Source organism: Psammomys obesus, unplaced genomic scaffold (genome assembly GCF_907164565.1).
Source record: "Psammomys obesus unplaced genomic scaffold, mPsaObe1.curated_primary_1811, whole genome shotgun sequence".
NCBI classification, from domain to species: Eukaryota; Metazoa; Chordata; class Mammalia; order Rodentia; family Muridae; genus Psammomys; species Psammomys obesus.
Genome location: NW_026596158.1, coordinates 674,693 through 694,455, shown reverse-complemented (window position 1 = coordinate 694,455; position 19,763 = coordinate 674,693). Strand labels below are relative to the sequence as shown.

The following is a 19,763-nucleotide window of genomic DNA, read 5'->3' as shown; positions in this document are numbered from 1 at the left end:
AGAGGGGTATCTTTATTAACTATACATTTGCAGAGGATTAATACTTACAATATAAAGAGAACTAAAAAAAAAAAAAAAAAAACAACTGAACAACAACAACAAAAAAATCAAAGAACCATTCAGTCAATGGGCTAGTGAGGCGAACAGACAGTTCTTGGAAGATGAAATACAAATGAGCAATAAGCATGAAAAAGATGGCCAACCCCTCTAACTAGTAGAGAAATTCAAGTTATGAATTGAGATTACATCCCACCTCAGGCAGAATGAAATAAAATAATAATAAATGGTGTTGTGGGCAAAATCAAACCCTTATACACTACTGGTAAGAATATGAACTAGTCCAGCTGTTGTGGGGTCTGTTTAAATCCAACACGACTCAAACACCAAGTCAACGCAGATGACAAAAATTTATTGTGGCACTACTGATCCAATCAGGACCGCTGAACAGACCCAGGAGCTGAACTTCGACCCTGAGCCAGAATGGTACAAAGCTTTGAAGCTTGAAAACCACAAACATCTGTGCCAAGTCACAGTTACATTTTCCCGCCAGTGAGGATTTAGGGATAGGGGTCTTCTTCAGGACCATGTCTCTTTGTACACTCCTCTAGTCCTGTTGGCTGGGTTGTTCAGTGGTGGCAGGGTGACTTACCTGCCATTCCTGTCTCACTGTGCCAACCAGGATGGCAGCTCACTTCTCTGCCAAGCAGGATGTCAGGTGCCCAGGGAGCTCTTGGGAACTTAAACTCTATTTAACTCCTATTAAAAATGAAAGTCTCGTTCAAAATGGCTTCAGTTTGGTTCCTTCTTATAACCACCCCCCTTGTCTTTCTACATTATTTTTAAAATCCTTGATTATTTGTTTCAGAGTATAAGGGATTATATTGAGTTCTTAGCTTAGATGAGTTAACTCTTGACTGAATAATTGTAACCAAAGCACTGGAAATGCAAAGCCCTGTGAGGAGCAAGAGGAAAGGAAGGCCAGTTGTCCTGTTAAAGCAGTGACCAAGGTGGTTGGTCAAGGAGACCAGTCTAAAAGACTCTGAAAGCAGTTGTTGGTCCCCTCTACCCCTTCCTGTCCAACAGGGTTTGCTTTATTTTTGCTAAGGTGTCTCAGACTACCCCAGAGGCATAAAAACAAAGAGGTTCTCCCAAAGGCAATTTACTTTTGACTTAGCATTTTCAGCCTGTTAAGGGAGCAGGGATGATATATTTCCTTCTGTAATTATTTCCAGCTAAAACTGGAGCATCAGTTGTCAGGACGCAGGAAGGCCGAAAATGCTAGTCAGTTTGGGCAATGGGGCATTTTTCAGAGGCATCTGATTAGCCTATCCAGCTGAACCATTACATCAGCAGGACTGGTTTCTGACAGCTTTCAGCAAGTCCAGAGCTCGGTTCGCAGTCCACACGTGCTCCCTGGATGGTGTCTATCAACCAAGTGGAAATCTCTTGAGACAAATATAGACAAAGGCACAAAAGTTAAAACTTCCTGGTAAATGGGGAGGGGAAGGAATCCCAAGATCAGGCAGGAATCCCATTCTCTCGAACAGACAGGTGCAGAAACTTAGGCTGTACTTACCTGGAGTCCGTTTGATCTGTAACAGCTGGATCCAAGTCTTAGGCATTCTTTCATTCTTTGAAGTTTACATGATTTTTAATTTACAAAAGCAGACATATTGGTATTACCACTGTATTGAAATCTGTATTGCAAAAAAGCAGTCAACAGGTGTCTAAAACAGCAGTAGATTCAAGTCTTTGAGTCCCACAAAAACATGTAAAAGGCTTACATGTATTGGACAGAGATGTTTTAGCCAAATGAAAAGCATCTTTAGGTTATATCTAGAAGATAAACAAAGAAAACTCAAAATCCTGAGCTTGTGAGAGAATACTAAGCAGTCAGTGGGGCCATCAAATCTTGAACTTCCAAAATCTCAGGGCAGTAACAGCACAGAGGGGAAAGAAATCGGAAACATTCCTTATCTCTATGTATTTGAATCACTTTAGAGATCCTTATACCTTGTATGGACTTTGAACCATTTTTTATTTCTCAGAGACATGAGTAGTTGTTATTGAGAACGGTCATTGTAAAGTATGTTCCTTTAGTGAAACCTGTTTATTCTTTAACGAAACTTGTGCGCGAGGTAAGCCTGTTTGCCTTTTCTTAACAAGAGACCAAGTAAGTAGCTTTAATTAACTAATGTACTAACTAATGAACTTACAAAGTGGACCTACTCAGTGGGTCTCAGGCAAAGCGTAATCAAACCAATTACATCTCGGGCTGCTCTTACTTCCATTCGGAACTTTAAAGCTTACTCTCGTCTGCACGCTCCAGCGACTAAGGTACAGGAAGAACCCGGAAGTACCTTTTGCCCTATGGAGGGCTCCGCCCCTTTAGCGCGCACCCCCGTGGAAATTCCCACAAACCTCGGGGCTCAGCTCCTAGATGGGCTCCCGCAAGTTGCGCGACGGCACCTCTCTGAAGGTACAAGGTTCTGGGGCTCCGCTAGCGAGGGCTGTGTTTCCCAGGGGACACTGCGCCGGAAGTAGCGGCTTTCGGTGTCCTGGTGCAGTTAATGCCAAGGGCGGATCTTTCTGGTAAAAGGCAGAAATTTCAGACTAGCTTCGCTCTCCACGGAGTGAGGCGGAGCCAGCGGGCTGGGCGTGGGCGTGGACGGTGGGGTGGGGCGGGCGGGTGTCGATTTTGTGTGTGTGTGTGTCTGTCTGTCTGTGTTTATCCCTGCATCACCTGTGTCACTGAGCGTGTCGCCTTCTGCTCCTGCTCTCACGGCCACAGGGGCGGAAGCAGAGGACCAGGCTTCGGGAAGGAGAGGTCGGGGACGGAGTCTGACGGAAGCTTCCCCTGAGGTACAGACTTGAGCGGGGGACGAGCCTCTGAGGCCGGAAGTGCCTGCGAGGGTCGCCTAGGAGGGCAGCTGCTTGCGGAGCGCCGAGGCCCTAGGAGAGCTCCAGGCGCTGAGGGGTTGTGGGGAGTGAGGGAGAGCGCGCACTGAGGATGCTCTCACAAGAGTCTGGGATCTCCTGCCTGCTCGGGCGCCCGAGTCGGCCATTATTCCAAAGGAGGGCTGGGGAAGGATGAGGTCATCATTGCTGCTCATGTAAGAGTCAGGAGCGAGTTTGCGCTTTCTTTATGTTTGAGAAACGAGGTTTCAGTTTTAGAGGATAGAATTGCCAGTAAACGAAGGAAGAACCTATAGAGGGAGTTTAATCCAACGTGGCTACTCTGGCTGGAATACAGACCTGTCCCTCGAACACACCTTAAATCCTTCTGGCAGGAATCCAGTCACATCCTTAGTACACACCTTTAATTCCAAGCAATGAAGGTAAAGTTCGTTTTTAGAAGGAAGGAAGCATGTTTGAAAGAGACATCAAATTAAGAGACAAAGCGATGAATCAGAGAACTATTTGACAGAATGAGTCAAGGTAGGATATGCCCAACTCTCACCGGAAGAGACAAAAAAAAGATCGTAGGAGAACAGCCCAGAGGGAGAGAGGGAGGAGACAATTTTACCAGGACTGCTGTACAGAGACAGGTTGCAGAGAAAGAGCAAGATGGACACAGGTGGAGACAAGAGCTGGAGAATGAGAAGAAGCCAAAGTTAGTTTAAGGCCAAGTAGAGCAATTCAGTCAGAGGCGAGAGAGAAGCTAGATTGAATCCATCAGCTAGGAAAGGAATTTGAGCCAGAACAGCTGGCTTGAACCAGCCTGCAGGTGTTCAGAAAGAACTGGAGCTTATTCAGCAGTATCTCTCAGAGGCTGAAAACATTCTAGGCCTAGACTAGATTGTATGAAGTCTAGAAGCTTCCAGGACTAGGCCTAGGTTAGCAGATGAAGGCAGGTACTTTTTCAGGAATATGCAAGTATATAACCTCCACCATTGTGGCCCTTGCTTTGTCCCTTCCCACTTAGTATTCACATCACTGTTTCAGTGACCCTTGACATCTCTCTATAATCCCTCCCCCCCCACAAGATAGTATAGATTAGCAACCTCCAGAAGTTAAAATTAGGGCTTTTTTTTTTTTTTTTCATTGTGTACAGTATAGTATTTTGGAATCTTTATCTACTTTGGAGTGACTAAATCTATAACATTTTTGTAGTGAGTACACTTATGGTCTACTCTCTTAGGCTTTTCAAAACTAATCAGAATCACCATGGTGCACGGTATTTCTCTTAAACCTCTGTTATGCAGCTGAAATTTTGTAGTCTTTGATCAGCATATTCCCAACTTTCTTCCTCGTGGATCTGCATCTCCCACTGTCACCCATGAGGCCTCAGGAACTCAAACCCCATTAACCACCATTTTACATCTTCCTCTGAAATAACAGTGTCAGATTCTATATGAGGGAGATTGTGGGCATTTTTGTTTAAAGATTAATTATGTTTCTTCAAAATTATGTGTTTGAGGTTATATGTCCCTGAACACAGGGCCAGGAGAGGTCAAAGGCCTAGATCCACTGCAGCTGCAGTTACAGGCATTGTGAGCTGTCAGGATACTGAGCTCCTGTCCTCTGGAAAGCCACACCAGCCTCTGAGCTGTCTCTCCTGCCCCAGCATTTGTCTTTTTCTGTAGCTTGTTTCCCTTGTTACTGTCCGTGTTCACCACGTTGTAGTAAATGGTTGAATGTTATCCTGTGGTCTGTGAACTGCATTCTGCATGGGCTTTATCCACTCAGCCTTGGTGGAGTTGCGTACCGTGGCTATGTAAACCATGCTGGAAGGAAAGCAGGAGTGTAACTATCTCTGGGAAATGTGTAAATGTGTATGGTGGAGATGGCTCGGTGGGCACAGTGCCAGAAAGCATGCAACTGTGCAAATCCGGATGCACCAGTGCATGTCTGCAATCCCAGCCCTCCTATGGCAGGATGGAGGTGGAGCCAAGAGAGTCCCTGAAAGGCTGGCTAGCCTGGGGAATGCAGGGGCAGGAGAGAGGGAGGATAACAAAAGAAGGAAAATGTGTGAATTTTGTGGGGAGACAAAATGTACAATTTCCTAACATCTCAGATGTGCTCTTGAGAGCTGGGCATGGTGGTGCATGGCTGTAATCTCAGCATGGGAGATGGAGGAAGGAGCATTTGGAGTTCAGAGCCAACCATATACAGGAGACTGTCTCAAAAATCAGCTTAACAAACATTCCCTAAGTGTATTGGGCCAAGGCTGAGACCTGTTGGGCTAGGACACTGGTTCCCCCTTTGGGTGTGGATGCTCCCTGGTGCAATGTCTTAGTGAGTTCTGAGGGCTGTGTGTGCTGCTCAGATCTTGTGAGAAGAGGTTGAATGCCCGTGAATGCAGTGCAGAGCACAAAACAGTCCTTCCACATACCCCAGACAGAGTAATTGTGTCAGCAGTGCTAGACTGAGGAACCCAGTTCCAAACGCAAAAGACCTAGGACACCTGGATTGAATTTTAAATTATTTTGGGTGAAATTTCCCATGACATGGAAGGAGGGTAACAGATCACACTGACCTCCTGTGACTGCATGCTTTAGAGCTAATTATCTTCCTAAAGGATCATGGTTTAGTTGATGCAGTGTAGGCTGGAATCATACATGCACCAGGGCCCTCAGGAAGTGTTCCAAGGTGAGCAGTTCCATTTGCTAAAGTGGGTGCAGAATGCTGCGCAGTGCCTGAGCGTTGCAGCTGCAGCCCTCCAGCCTCGCTGTGCTCCAGCCCTGAGTGTTGAGAGGACTTGCCATTTGGGTGCTGTAACCCCGTCAGCCTTGGTGGGTGGCTTCCAGTAGGAAGATGTCCTCACAGTAGGAGGAGAGGCCCAGTTCTAGGGCTGGCTGCATCTCAGGATGGAAGATGGGATGCCCTCTGCTGGCATCTCCTGGAGGGACATCAAGGCAGACCCGCTTATGCTGGGCACTCGCACACTGACCCCTTGTGCATTGGCTGTCTGGGGTGAGGAGAGGGTCAGCTTCGTGTGACTCCTGTCTGCTTCTAATGTGTGTGAGGGAGGCTGTGAGCAGTGGGAGGGGCAAGTGGGTGGGGATGCTTGAGAGAGAAAAGTAGTGGATGAAATCGTCCTGACATAAGTCAGGCTGGGAACATCGGGTCACAGTCCACCCAAAGGCTTTCTTTCTGTCCCCAGGGGAGGAAGCTGAGGAAGAATGGCCAGCTCTAACTCTCAAGACATAGTCTGTGTAAGTTGGATTTTCTCTATCGACATAGGGTGACTTTCAGGTTAGGTGACTCCCTCCCGTCTTGCTCTGTGAAGCTCCGCAAGGATCTGAAATCCTCCTTCACAGTCTGCTCCTTCACAGTGAGGGCTGGAAGGTCAGGGCACTTCCTGTTTGTGCCTCTTTCCAGCTGGCACCGGGGTTCTCTTGGAATGCATTCCTCCACATCTGTTCTCTGTTTGCTCTGTGCTCAGGGAGGACTGTAGTTTCAGTGGAGGCATCATTCCCACAGGGAAACGGGCTGTGGGGTTCAGAACTGTGAGGTGATGATCTCATGTGACTCATGAAACATGACTGACATTTCCAGTGTTCTCAGGCTGACACAAGGAGTTAGGAAAGACCTAAGACACTGATGAACTTGAAAGTTTTTTTTTTTCCTTGTGTTAGTTTTTTTAGGGGCAAAAAAAAGTTAATATGTCAGTAATATGGACTGGTATATAGTTTATGCACTCTTACATAATTTACAGAAATCATCCTCATGACAATGTCTTTATGATATAATGTGATACCATCATAAACTCAAGGTCTCACAGTATGTCTTAGGCATTCTACACTGAACCGGGTGGCATTTCTCTTTTGTGGTACAGCTTGAAGGATGCGGGTGGATGGAAATGCACATGTTTTGGATGTGTAGGTGGGCACAGTCATGGTTTTGGGGGGAGCTCATGCAGGCAGGTGTCTTGAGCATTTCCATGTGGCTCCTTTCCCACTCTTGAGTCCTTTCCCTGCTGTTTTCCATCTTGAAGGCTTCCCCAGTTTCACTCTGCTTGTGTTTGTGGTTCCAGGGTTCAGTGACATTTAGGGATGTGGCTGTTGACTTCTCTCAGGAGGAGTGGGCCTGCCTGGATGCTCCTCAGAGGGTCTTATACAGGGACATGATGTTGGAGATCTACAGCCACCTCGTCACAGTGGGTAAGGCCGTCTGTCCCCATGAATGGGGGATGTGTCCTCTACACTGTTGGCTTTGCTCACTTTGAGTAAGAAGATAGTACCATCTTTCCAGCAGTAGCTGAAGCTGGTCCTGGTGGCTGATTCCTGTCATTGCTTCACTCAGAAGGCTAAGGCAGGAAGATTGCTATGAGTAATCACCCTCACATACGTGCTGAGTTCCAGGCTGGCTTAGTCTACAGGGTGAGGCCTCGTTTCAGACAAAGCCAAGCAAGCAAATAAATGAAATCAATAAGGAGGTGAATCCATGACTAGAATCGGGCTGGAGAAATAGCTTAGTGGTTGAGAGAACCATTTGCTCTTGTATAGGAGCCAGTTCAGTGCACAGCTCCACAAGGCGGCCCACAACCGTGTCTCCCTCCCGTTCCGGGGATCTGATGCCCTCTTCTTGACTCTGTGGGCCCCATGCGTGCATGTGGTGCTCAGTCATACATGCAGACAGTTCATATACACATAAAATAAATTCAAATCAGTAGAATTGTAAAAGAGGGAGCTGAGTTCCTCCTCCTTCCCAATGGAGTGTTGTGAGATTTGTTGGGTTCAAAATAGGAGCTTCAGCAGAGAATAGTGCCATGCCTTTATTCTCTGTACTTGGAGAGGCAGAGACATACAGATCTCTGTGCATTCGAGGCCAGCCTTGATTACAGTGTGAGTCCAGGACAGCCAAGGCTACACAGAGAAATCCTGTTTCGAAAAACAAAACAAACTAACAAAGTGAAGCACCTGCTTCTCCCACTTCCTCAGAAACTAAAGTTGGGAGCAGTTGACGAAGACGCCTAACACTGGTCTCTGCTGCGCGCGTACTGTGCACTGTGCAGTCAAACTCACGAGTATGCGCAGACACTGTAGATACACAGCTAGGTGGAAGTCCCTGTGACTTACTAGTGAGTCAGAGTTGATTCGAAACGGAAGTGGGTTAATTCTGTTTCCCTCAGGGAAGACTTCCTTTATCTACTTCGTAGTGGACATTTTAGGGTGTGAAGTTTGTCTTTTTTTATTAAGCAAATCTGTAAGAATGAGGTATCAATGTGAAGGAAGGCAGCATAAATAACAATAATAATAACAGTTTTCATGGCTGGGGATGCAACTGAGTGGTAGGACACCTCTCCAGCATGCTCAAGGCCCTACCTCCATCCCCAGCATTTTAAACAAATTAGAAACTTAAACAATAATGATTTCGTATTAGTATCGGTCAGACAGTCTTCAGCGTTTTTGAATATAGTTTTAATCTTAGTATCCACCCTATCCAATATATATTATTAACTCAATCTCAGTTATTTTCTGGTATCTCTACTAATTGTTTTTTCAAGGCTAGATCTCACATAGCACAGGCTGGCTATAGACTTGCTATGAAACAAATTCAGCCTTGAACTTCTCATCTGCCTGATTACACGCTCCAAGTGTTGTGACTGTGTATGTGTGCCACCATGCCCAGTTTTTAGATAGGAAAATTGAGGAGAGAATCTTATGGAACTTGCCTGAATAAAAGGCATTATTAGTGAGCTGCAGAGATGGGGTTTAGACAGTGTAGCCTAAGGGTTCATGTTCTCACCCACTCAATTACCCTTTCCTCTTCAGTGACAAGCCCTTGTCTGCATTTAAATGAGAATAAAACCCTAATCTGAAAGAGCTGACTTTTACCCAGGTTTCCTTTTCCTCCTCCTCTGAAGTCTTTCTTCAGTATTATTTTGGCTCTTAGATCTTTCTGTCTCTTTTTCTTGCTGTGGGGTCCAGGCAGCCTGGCTTATTCCCCCACTTTTGGGCTCACCGGCATGATCTACCATACCAAGCTGTATAGACCTTTTTAATAAGTCTGCACGGACAGGGCATGGTGGCACACGCTCTCCAGGCATTAGGGAGGCAAAGGCAGGCAGATAAAGTAAGTTCAAGACCAGCCTGGTCCACATTTCACATTCCAGGACATCCTGTGATAATTGGTGAGAGTGAATGTAAAAAAAAGTCTACACTATGAGCCATTTTTTTCTCTTTTAAGTGGGAAGTTCGATTTGCAAACCAGATCTGATCACCTTATTGGAGCAGGAGAGAGAGCCCTGGATGGTTGTGAAGGAAGAGACAGACAGGCCGAGCCCAGGTGAGTGAGTGTAAGGTGAGACTCCAGCATTGCCAGGCACAGCATGTGGTCAGAGGCCCCACATAGCTGACCCTGGATTTGACAAACTTCGCTCAAAGCTCCAGGGCCTGTGGAAAACATGCCTGAGCCCTGGAAAAGAAGTCAAGGTCATAGCAAAAGCTGTCAAAGGGGCTTCTGTTTCAGGAATCACTTTTATGTTGTTCTTGTTTTCTTCCCTCTCACTGGAGCAGGTACCCTCCTTCTGTAACTGCTAAAAGTGTTTTATTTGTTGTGTATGTGCACACTTGTGTGGAGGTATCCAAAGAGGCCATAAGAGAGTGTCAGATCCCTGGGGCTGGAGTTATAGGTGGCTGCTGCTACTCTAACCCAGGTCCTCTGGGAGAGCAGTCAGTGCTCTTAACCACTAAACCAATGACAAGACAGCTTGAACACCAGTGAAAGCTGCAGCACAGTGAGGCATACCAAATATTTTAATTCTGAGTCCTCATAGTCACTCTAGAGCAGGTGTGATGGTGTAGCCTATGCTTTTAACCTCAGCACTGGCAGGTGGAAATGGCAGCTCCCTTGGGCTTGCATCAAGTCAGCCTGGTTTACTTGTCAAGCTCCAGGCGAATGAGAGACCCTGACTCAAAAAGGATAGATGGACAAGCCAGGGAAACCACATCTGCACACACACATGCACAACACAGCCTTCTACCCAGCTTGGCAGGGAGCCATGATCGCTCTTCTTGGTTGTCAACTTAACCACATCTGGAATTAACTAGACCCCAAGCCAATCAGTACACCTTGAGAGATTTTTCTGAAATCATTCGAGGTGGGAGGACCCACCTTAAATCTGGGCCACACCTTTTGGTGGCAGCCTGTATAAAGGATGTGAAAGAAGGAAGCTCTTGCTCTTTGTCTGCTTCCCCTCACTCTCCTGGCAAGTCTAGTTTTTCAGTGGCATTAGAGCCTACGTTTGCCATATTCCAGCATGTACTGAAGTCCAGCTGAGACATCAGCCTCATGGACTGAACAACTCCTGAACTCTTGGATTCTGTTCCATTCTTTTAACGGCAAATTTCATTTTTCAATGGCAGAGTAACACTCTATTTTGTAAATGTACCGCATTTTCAGTATGCATTTCCTCCATTGAAGGATATCAAGGTGTTTCTAATTTTTGGCTATTGTAAATAGAGCAGCAATGAACATGTTTGAGCAAGTATCTCTGTAAAAGGATCAAGTGTCCTTGGGTATATGCCCAAGAGTGGTGTATCTGGATCTTGAGTTAAATCAGTTCTCACCTTACTGAGGAAACAACACATGGATTTCCATAGTAGCTGTACAAATTTCCCTGATAGCTAAGGATGATAGCTAAAGATGTTGACTTTTTTTTTTTTTCTGAGACAAGGTTTCTCTCTGTGTAGCACTGGCTGTCTTGGACCTCACCCTGTAGACCAGGCTGGCTTTGAACTCACAGAGATCCTCCTGACTCTGCCTCCCGTGTGCTGGGCTTAAAGATGTGCACCACCACTGCCTGGCTTGAACATTTCTTTAGGTTTTGTCTCAGCCATTTGTGTTTCCTCTTTTAAGAATTCTGTTTAGATCTATACCTCATTTTGTAATTGGGTTAATTGTTTTCTTGATGTGTCGTTTTTTTAGTTCTTTATATATTTTGGATATTAGCCCTCTGGTGGATTTGTAGTTGGTAAAATCTTTTTCAATTCTGTAGGCTGCCGCTTTGTTCAAATGACGGTGTCCTTTGCTGTGCAGAAACTCTTCAGTTTCATAAGGCCCCGTTTATTAATTGTTTATCCTCCATGCCTGTGCCGTGGTATTCTGTTGAGAAAGTCTTTCCCTGTGCTGATGCGTTCTAGTCTACTCCCCACTTTCGTTTCTGTCAGGTTCAGTGTGTCTGGTTTCACGTTGAGATCTGTGATCCATGTGGAGCAGAGTTTTGTGCAGGGTGAAAGCATGGATCAATTTAAATTCTTGTGCATGCACTTGCCCTTTTTTATTGGTCCCATTTGTTGAAGAGGCTGTCTTATTTCCAGTGTGTATTTCTGTCTTCGTTATCAACAATCAGGTGTCCAAAGATGTGTAGATTTATGTCTGGGTCTTTCATTCATTTCCCTTGATCAGTGTGTCTGTTTCTGTGTCAGTACCATACTGGTTTTGTTACTATAGCTCTGTAGTGCAGCTTGAGATTGGGTAATACTTCCCTTACTAGTCAGCTCTTTTTTTTTTTTTTAGGCTATCTTGGTGTGTGTATGTGTGTGTGTATAAGAAAGTTGGCTTTTCATGATGTGTGAAGAATTATATTAGAATTTTGATGCAGCTTGCATTGAATCTGTAGATTGCTCTGGGTAGGATGGATAAGTTTACTGTATGAATTCTACTGATCCATGAGCATGGAAGGTCTTTCCATCTTCCAATATCTTCTTCAGTTTCTTTCTTTAAGTCTTACCTTTTTAATCATAAAAGTCTTTCAGTTTCTTCCTTAGAGTTATCCCATGATACCATATATTAGTTAGAGCTATTGGGAAAGGTGTTGTTTCCCTGATTTCTTTCTCTTTCTCAATCCATTTGTCATTTGTACATAGAAGGGTTACTGATTGTTGTGAGTGAATTTTGTATCTAGCTTCTTTGCTGGAAGTATTTATCAGCTGGAAGAGTCCCTATTGGACTCTTCAGAGTCACTTATGCATATTGTCATATAATCTGCAAATCAAGATACTTTGGCCTTTCTAGTTTTGCATTTGCTTGATCTCCCTTAGTTGTCTTACTCCTCTAGGTAAAACTTCAAGCACTTTATTGAGTAGGTATGGAGAGTTTGGACAACGTTGTCTTTTTTGTTTTGTTTTAAGATTTTAATTATTTATTTTCTGAATTTGAATGCTGTATCTGCATATACACCTGCAGGCCAGAAGAGGGCATCAGATCACATTATAAATGGTTGTGAGCCACCGTGTGGTTGCTGGGAATTGAACTCAGGATCTCTGGAAGAGCGAACAGTGCTCTTAACCACTGAGCCATCTCTCCAGTCTCCCCAACCTTGTCCTTTTTTTTTTTTAGTGTAATTGTTTTGAGTTTCTCTCCATTTATGTTGCTGCTGCCTTTGGGCTTGCTGTATACTGCTTTATTATGTTGCAGTGTGTCTGTCCCTTATATTGTCTGGCTGAATTTTTGAGCTAAAAGCCATGTGGCCCTAGGCCTTTTTTTAGTTTGGGAGACTTTGAATTAGTAATTCTATTTCACTAGGGGTTATAGGACTGTTTAAATAACTTACCTGATTTTCCTTGAAGTTTAGAAAGTTGTATGTATTAGAAAAAAATTACCCATTATCATTAGATTTTCCAGTTTTGTTGAAGTTAAGGCTTTTATTGCATGTTCTAATGATTCTCTGGCTTTCTTACAAGTCTGTTGTTATGTGTAGTGACCAGTTTTGAGAATTCTGAATTTTTTTAATCATAGAAATATTATAAGAATGTGCTTTCCCTTTACTTTCATTTGTAGGGAAATGGGGCTGCTTCTGACTGTCCTTAGCAGCTGACTATGATTTGCCTCGTGCACTGTCAGAAGTGTGCTTTTGCCAGATGCAGATAATTTCTGCAATTGTGTGATGTTTGAAATTCAGAGAGCTTTTCAGAGGATTCATAAATAATAAGGCCCTAAGGGGGCGTGGGGATGGTTGTTGGTCGTTTGGGGAGTTTGGTTGTGGCTTTACTAGTAGCCATGGTCAAAGCAGACAGAAAAGGAAAGAAATTAGATCGTCGATTTTCCTAATTCCTCTCACCCCTCTGTCCTTGTTACTCTTCTGTCTAGTGTTAGGGGGTGAAATGAAGGGGGGATAAAGGGTGGGAAAAGTAAGAACCCACAAAGTAGCAAAGACAGGCTACAGTTATGGCCTTTCATCTCTAATTTTGTTAATTTGGATCTTTTCTTTCTGCCTTTTTAGTTAATTTGACTAAGGGTTTGCCAGTCTTACTGGTTTTCTCCAAGAACCAATTTTTTGTTTCATTGATTTTTTTGTGTCTTTTTTTTCCTTTGTTTCTGTTTTATTGATTTCAACCCTGAATGTGATTACTTTTTGCAGTTTATTTGTTTTGGGTATAATTTCATCTTTTTGTCCTAGATCTTTGTTCTGGTGTTACATTGCCAGAGTGAGATCTCTTCCAATATTTGTTATGGAGGTACATAGTGCTAGGGACTTGTCTCTTAGAACCACCTTCAGCGTGTCCCCTAAGTTTAGATGTGTTGTGTCTTCATTTTCCTTCAATTCTAGGAAGTCTTTATTTTCTCTCTTAATCTCTGTCTTGACCCAGTTTTTATTCGGTACTGTGTTGTTCAGTTTCTGTGAGTTGGTAGCTTTCTGTTTTTCTGCTGTTATTGATATCCAGCTTTAATCCATGCCGGTTAGATAGCTTTCAGGATGTTATTTGACTTTTCTTGTATTTGTTGAGACTTGTTTTATGTCCATGTATGTGGTCAGTTTTGAAGGAAGTTTGTTGAGATACTGAGAAGAAGGTATTGTTTTTTTGTGTTTGTATTACATGTTCTGTAAATATCTATTAGATCGATTTGGTATATGATGTTAGTCAGCTTCAGCATTTTTCTGATTAGATTTTGTCTGGATGACCTATCTATTGGTGAGAGTGGGATATTGCAAGCTCCCACGATCACTGTGTGAGGGGAAATTTGTGATTTAAGATGTAGTTGGTTTATTTTTTTAACTTTACTAAATTAGGTGCCCTATGTTTGGTGCATAGATGTTGGTGGATTTTTCTTTGATGAGCATGTAATGTCCATTCCTAATCTTTCACTTAGTTTTGGTTTGAAGTCTATTTTTGTCACACATTAAAATGGCTACTCCAGCTTGTCTCTTAGGTCTATTTGCTCAGAATTGGAAGATTACAGTGTGTTTATTGGTGCAGCAGAAGGATGGATCCAGGTTTCATATACATTCTATTAGTTTGTGTCTTTTTGGTTTGTTTGTTTTTTGTTTTTTTGAGGTACTGTTTCTCTGTGTAGCCCTGGCTGTCCTGGGAGCCCCTCTGTAGACCAGGCTGACCTTGAAACTCACAGAGATTCGCCTGCCTCTTCGTGCCCCAAGTGCTGGGATTAAAGGTGTGCTCTACCACTGCCTAGCAGGATTGTTTGTTTCTGTGATTTTGTTAAAAATATTTTCTGTGTCTTTGACCTGGGCTTTTTCTCTTTCCTCTATTCCTACATTTGCTCTTTTTATTTTGTTCCACATTTCCTGGATGATTTGTGCAGAAATATTTTGTGATTTACCATTTCCTTTGAGTGAGGTATTCATTTCTTCTGTTGTGTCGTCAGTGCCCTGGATTCTCTCTTGTTCTTGTATTTTTTGGTGAGGCTTGCCTCTGATGTTCCTGTTCAAGTACCCAAGCTTTTCTGTTTCTAGAATTATCTCAGTTTTGGTTTTCTTTATTGATTCTATTTCTGCTTTCAGGTCTTGGCCTGTTTTATTTCCTTCTACTGTTTGTGTTTTCCTAGATGTCTAAGGGATTTCTTATTCTTTTATCACTTTTGTCTGAATGTTTTTCTGTGCTTCAGCTGTGTTGTAATACTCAGGGCCTGCTGTGGCAGGGTTGCTGGGCTTTAGTGTACATGTACCGTCCTACCTTTTATTGTGTTTTTGACATTTAGGCATCTGTGTTTGGGAAGAATATAATTTTAAGTGCTGATAACTGGTTTTATCTTTGGTTGGTGGATTTTTTGTTCCTTGGTTTCTATTGCCCTCTCTGTTTCATAGGAGAGTTATGGTAGCTATGTGTTGCTTGGTAGGACATTTTTGTGGGATCCTGATCTGTGTAGCCATGGGGATCTGTAGGTAAAATGTGTTTCTTAGCCATTAGAACTGTTTGACCCTATGGACTTCAGTGAGAAATATTAAAAAACCAGCAGAGGCTGAGAAAGGGAGGGTGATCAGAGTAAGAAGAAGGTCCTTGGTGCAGAGTTGGGCTGGTAGAATGAGGGGAGAAGACAGTTGGCCCAGAAGATATTGTTAGGAGACAGATGAGCCAGGAGAAGCCACGCTGAGCAGATAAGACTACAACAGTTGCTACAGTTTGGAGCTCCTAGTATTGGGAAAATTTTAGAAGGGGCTGTTTAAGCAGACTGTAGAGGAGCCTTTGGGAGAAAGGTTTGAAGGGGCTGGCCTGGAAAGTGGGAGGAATGGTTGGGAAAGAAATTAGATTCATTGATCTCTCTCCCTCCCTTCCTCTCTCCTTCTTTCTTTCCCTCTCCCTCCTAACCCCCCTCCTTCGTCTATCCTTCTTTCTGTCCTATCTACTGTTAGGGGGTGAAACCAGGGTTGGAAAGGGTGAGAAAAAGAACTCACAAAGGTAGCAAAGACCAGCTGCATTCGGGAGAGCAATAGATTGTCTCAGAGTGGAGACATGAGAGAGAGAGAGAGATGCAGAGGGCAGAGAGGGACAGACAGAATGAACAAGACAGTTATTGAGAGGGAGGGAGGAAGTAAGGGGGAGAGAAGAGAGATAGAGATCAGGGGTGGCTGGGGACTTATATGCCCTGCACCTGGTTCATCTGGTGGCTGTGGGTAATGACATAAGCTGTTTTAGTTAGGTCCCTGGGAGTAGTCTGATGGAAATGTCTGATTTCTAACAGTGTGTATTTCAAATAAACATTAAAATTACTTCAGTGCAATTATAATCTCATAAAGTAGACATGTGTAGCTAGACCTTTGGCTACTTGTTGGGTTCATTTTTCTAATACCCTTCTCCACCTTTATTCCACCCTTCCAACCCCACAACACTAGGTAGGAGAGAAAGAAGGCTAGAGGGGAAAGGGGTCATTAGACTGCTTCCTGCTGATTAGGGCTGTTGAGTATCTTGGGGCAAGTTCGATATTGGCTTTTAGAATATCCAATTTCTTCTAGTCACTGTGCACAACTGCTTAACAAACATAAACAACAGCAACCAGTAGCAGCAGGAGCAGCAGCAGCACAGTCCCTCTTGGGGCTCTAGCATTTACACACCTTTTCAAGATTCCCCAGAATTCCAAATGTCATACACTTGCAAAAACTATCTGCAGCTGGCAAAATCATACCTCTACCAGAGCAAGAAGCAACTCATAGTCTGCTGCTGTGGACTCTCTGAAGTAACCATATATCCAATACCTGGGATTAGAAACATATGCCAGTTGTGGTGGCACATGCCTTTAATCCCAGAAGAAGCAGGCAGAATTATGTGAGTTTGAGACCAGCTTGATCTACAGAATGAGTCCAGGACAGCTTGAGCTATTACACAGAGAAACCCTGGCTTGAGAAACCAAAACAAACAAACAAACAAAGAAAAAATCCCATAACATTTCTGTGTTTTTACAGAAACCAAATAAATGAAAATTCTTATTGCAGACATGTCTTATTTCCAACCTGTCCTACTGTAAAGAATACTATCTTACATAAACTTCCCTTATTACTGCGTTCCTTGCTCCCATTCAGCTTTTCAGAAACTACTTTAGACTCTGGTCATTCATTTAATGGATTTTATGTTACAGGAAAATGTATGTATGTGTGTTACTACAAAAATAAAGTTTTCCTGCTTTCTCTTTTTTCTTTCAGATTTGGAGATAGATTATGATGTTGAAAATATAGCTCCAGAAAATCATATTTATAATAGAAATTTACCCAAACAGAGCCTAAAACTATTAAGTAAAACTTATGACCTCCAGGGCTCTAGTTTTAGTAATTCCTCCAACTGTGATTCCTTCAAGGGACTACAGGGTAATGAAGAAGGAGCTGCTGATCCAAAGATATGTTACAAGGAACAAATGCCTATTCACACCTTCCAGACTCTTCCTACCAATATAGAAAAAGCGTACGAATGTAATAAATGTGGGAGGTACTTTGGGTGTAGTTCAATGCTTAGTCAGCATCAAAGTATTCATTCTGGAGAGAAGCCCTATGAATGTGAGGAATGTGGGAAGGCCTTCAAGCGTTTCTCCAACCTAGTTGGTCATAGGATTATGCATGCTGATGTGAAACCATATGAATGTAATGAGTGTGGGAAAGCCTTTAAACGTCGCTCAAACCTACTGCAGCATCAGAAAATTCATTCTGGTGAAAAACCCTTTCAGTGTAAGGAATGTGGAAAGGCCTTTATTGCTCTGGCACAGCTCACTCGTCACCAGAACATTCATACTGGAGAGAAGTTATTTAAATGTATGGAATGTGGGAAGGCCTTCAGACTCCCCCAACAGCTTACAAGACATCAGAAATCTCACAGTGGTGAGAAACCTTTCAAATGTGATGAATGTGGAAAGGCTTTTCATCTTCCGGAGCTGCTTAAGTATCATAAAACCATTCATACAGGTATAAAACCATTTGAATGCAAGGAATGTGGGAAGTCCTTCAATCGGTTCTCCAACCTTGTTGAACATAGGATTATTCATGCTGATGTGAAACCATATGAATGTAATGAGTGTGGGAAAGCCTTTAAACGTCGCAAAAGCTTCATGCAACATCAGAAAATTCATTCTGGTGAGAGACCCTTTCAGTGTAAGGAATGTGGAAAAGCCTTCATTGTTCTGGCTCAGCTCACTCGGCACCAGAACATTCATACTGGAGAGAAGTCATTTGAATGTAAGGAATGTGGCAAGAAATTTAGTACTGGCTCACATCTTGTTCAGCACCAGAGTATTCATTCTGGTGAGAAACCCTTTGAATGTGATATATGTGGGAAGGCTTTTAGGCTTCAGGCATGCCTTTCTGAGCATCAGAAAACTCACATTGAAGAGAAACCTTACAAGTGTAAGCTGTGTGGTTCAGCCTTCAGACGTAAGTACCAACTTAGTGAACATCACAGAATTCATACTGATGAGAAACCCTATCAGTGCAAGGAATGTGGGGAGTTATTTCGTCGAAGGTCAAATTTTACTGAACATCTGAGTATTCACAGTGGAAAGAAACCCTTTGAGTGTAAAGAATGTGGGAAGTTGTATAGACTTAATAAACTTCTCATTCGTCATCAGAAATCTCACAATGGTGAGAGGCCTTTTGAATGTAAAGACTGTGGAAAGGCTTTTCATCTTCCCAGTGAGCTTAATAACCATAAAATTGTTCATACGAGTAAAAAACCCTTTGAATGTGAGGTATGTGGGAAGTCCTTCAAGCGTGATTCTGGCCTTGTTCAACATAGGATTATTCATGCTGGTGTGAGACCATATGAATGTAAAGAGTGTGGGAAAACTTTTATTCATCGCTCAAACCTGTTGCACCATCACAAACTCCATTCTAGTGACAAACCTTTTCAGTGTAAGGAATGTGGAAAGGCCTTCGTTGTTCTGGCATACCTCACTCGACATCAGAGTGTTCATACTGGAGGGAAATCATTTGAATGTGAACAGTGTGGATCAGCCTTCAGACTTAAGTCCCAACTCAATAATCATCAGAGAATTCATACTGACGTGAAACTTTTTCAGTGCATGGAAGGTGGAGAGGATGTTGTTCATGAAACAGACCTTAGAATTCAACAGAGAATCCATACTGGTGAGAATCCCTTTCAATGTAAGGAATATGGAGAAGCTCTTCAATATCATTACCCATTTTCTTGGACATTTTAGAATTTGCTGGCAAAAATCCTTATGAATGTAAAGAATGTGGGAAATACTTCTCTCATGATAAAGACCTTAATGTATATCACAGAATTCATACTGGTTTAAAAAAAAAAAAAACGTTACCGATGTTAAGAATATGGGAAGAACTTTAGTTAGTATGAAACTTTATTTGACATGCTAAATTTAATGTTAATAAGTCTTATGTAAGGAATATGGAAAGGCCTTCAGTAATTTTCACCTAGATGTCTATCAGAGAAATCCTACTGGTGAGAAAGTCTGTGGATATAAGTAAGGTGGGAAAAAGTTTAGATTTAGTTCAGCCTTTACTGCACAGTGGAAAACTCATACTGGTAGGAAGGCCCATCACAGTAAGAATGTAGAATGACCTTTAGTTGAAGCACAGGCCTTCAACATAAAAGAATCCATGCTGGTGTCAAACACTGTGAATGCAGGAAATGTGGGAACATTCATAGAGTTAGCTCAGTTTTTAAAGATCAGAGAGTCCATATAGGTCTGAAACCCTGTGACTGACAAATCAGGAAAAGCTGTTATTGTAAATTATGAGCTTACACAACATCAGAAAAATCCATAATCACCAGAAGTCCTATGTATGTAATGAAGGTGGACAAGTCATTGCATGAAGCTTTACTGAACATCAGAGAACTCATATTGGGAAGACTGTGGCTAAAAAGAATGTGGAAACTTTAATCTGCCCTAGGATTTAGTCAACACCAGAGTATTCATATACTGTTGATGCCAAGAAACCCTTTGGAATGAAAATATGGGAAGTCAGTTGTTCAGAAAAGATAACTTTGTTAAGAATGTCTTTGAATGTCAGAATACAGGGTAGCAATCACGTTCTTGATTTACTCTCATCTTGTACAAACTTAATTCATCAATCAATAGCCACCCAGGACAGTCAACTTAGAACAGATATTGGAATTAGG

At 42.9% G+C, this 19,763-nt stretch overlaps 1 protein-coding gene across 1 annotated transcript; it reads left to right on the top strand.

Moving 5' to 3' along the window:
• The first annotated feature begins 2,702 nt into the window (after window positions 1-2,702).
• On the top strand, window positions 2,703-18,922 carry LOC129667322 (zinc finger protein 780B-like). The gene is made up of 5 exons (XM_055594914.1): window positions 2,703-2,862; window positions 6,107-6,158; window positions 6,980-7,106; window positions 9,136-9,234; window positions 16,823-18,922. The coding sequence occupies exons 2-5, from the start codon at window positions 6,126-6,128 to the stop codon at window positions 18,820-18,822; spliced, it is 2,259 nt and encodes a 752-aa protein (XP_055450889.1). The 5' UTR covers window positions 2,703-2,862; window positions 6,107-6,125; the 3' UTR covers window positions 18,823-18,922.
• Window positions 18,923-19,763: the final 841 nt, after the last annotated feature.

Bases quoted from the DNA above. Each gene is read 5' to 3' on its own strand.
- LOC129667322 (XM_055594914.1), top strand. From the start codon at position 6,126: ATGGCCAGCTCTAACTCTCAAGACATAGTCTGT. The intron at 6,159-6,979 runs GTAAGTTGGATT...TTGTGGTTCCAG, and splicing joins ACTCTCAAGACATAGTCTGT to GGTTCAGTGACATTTAGGGA. The intron at 7,107-9,135 runs GTAAGGCCGTCT...TTCTCTTTTAAG, and splicing joins CAGCCACCTCGTCACAGTGG to TGGGAAGTTCGATTTGCAAA.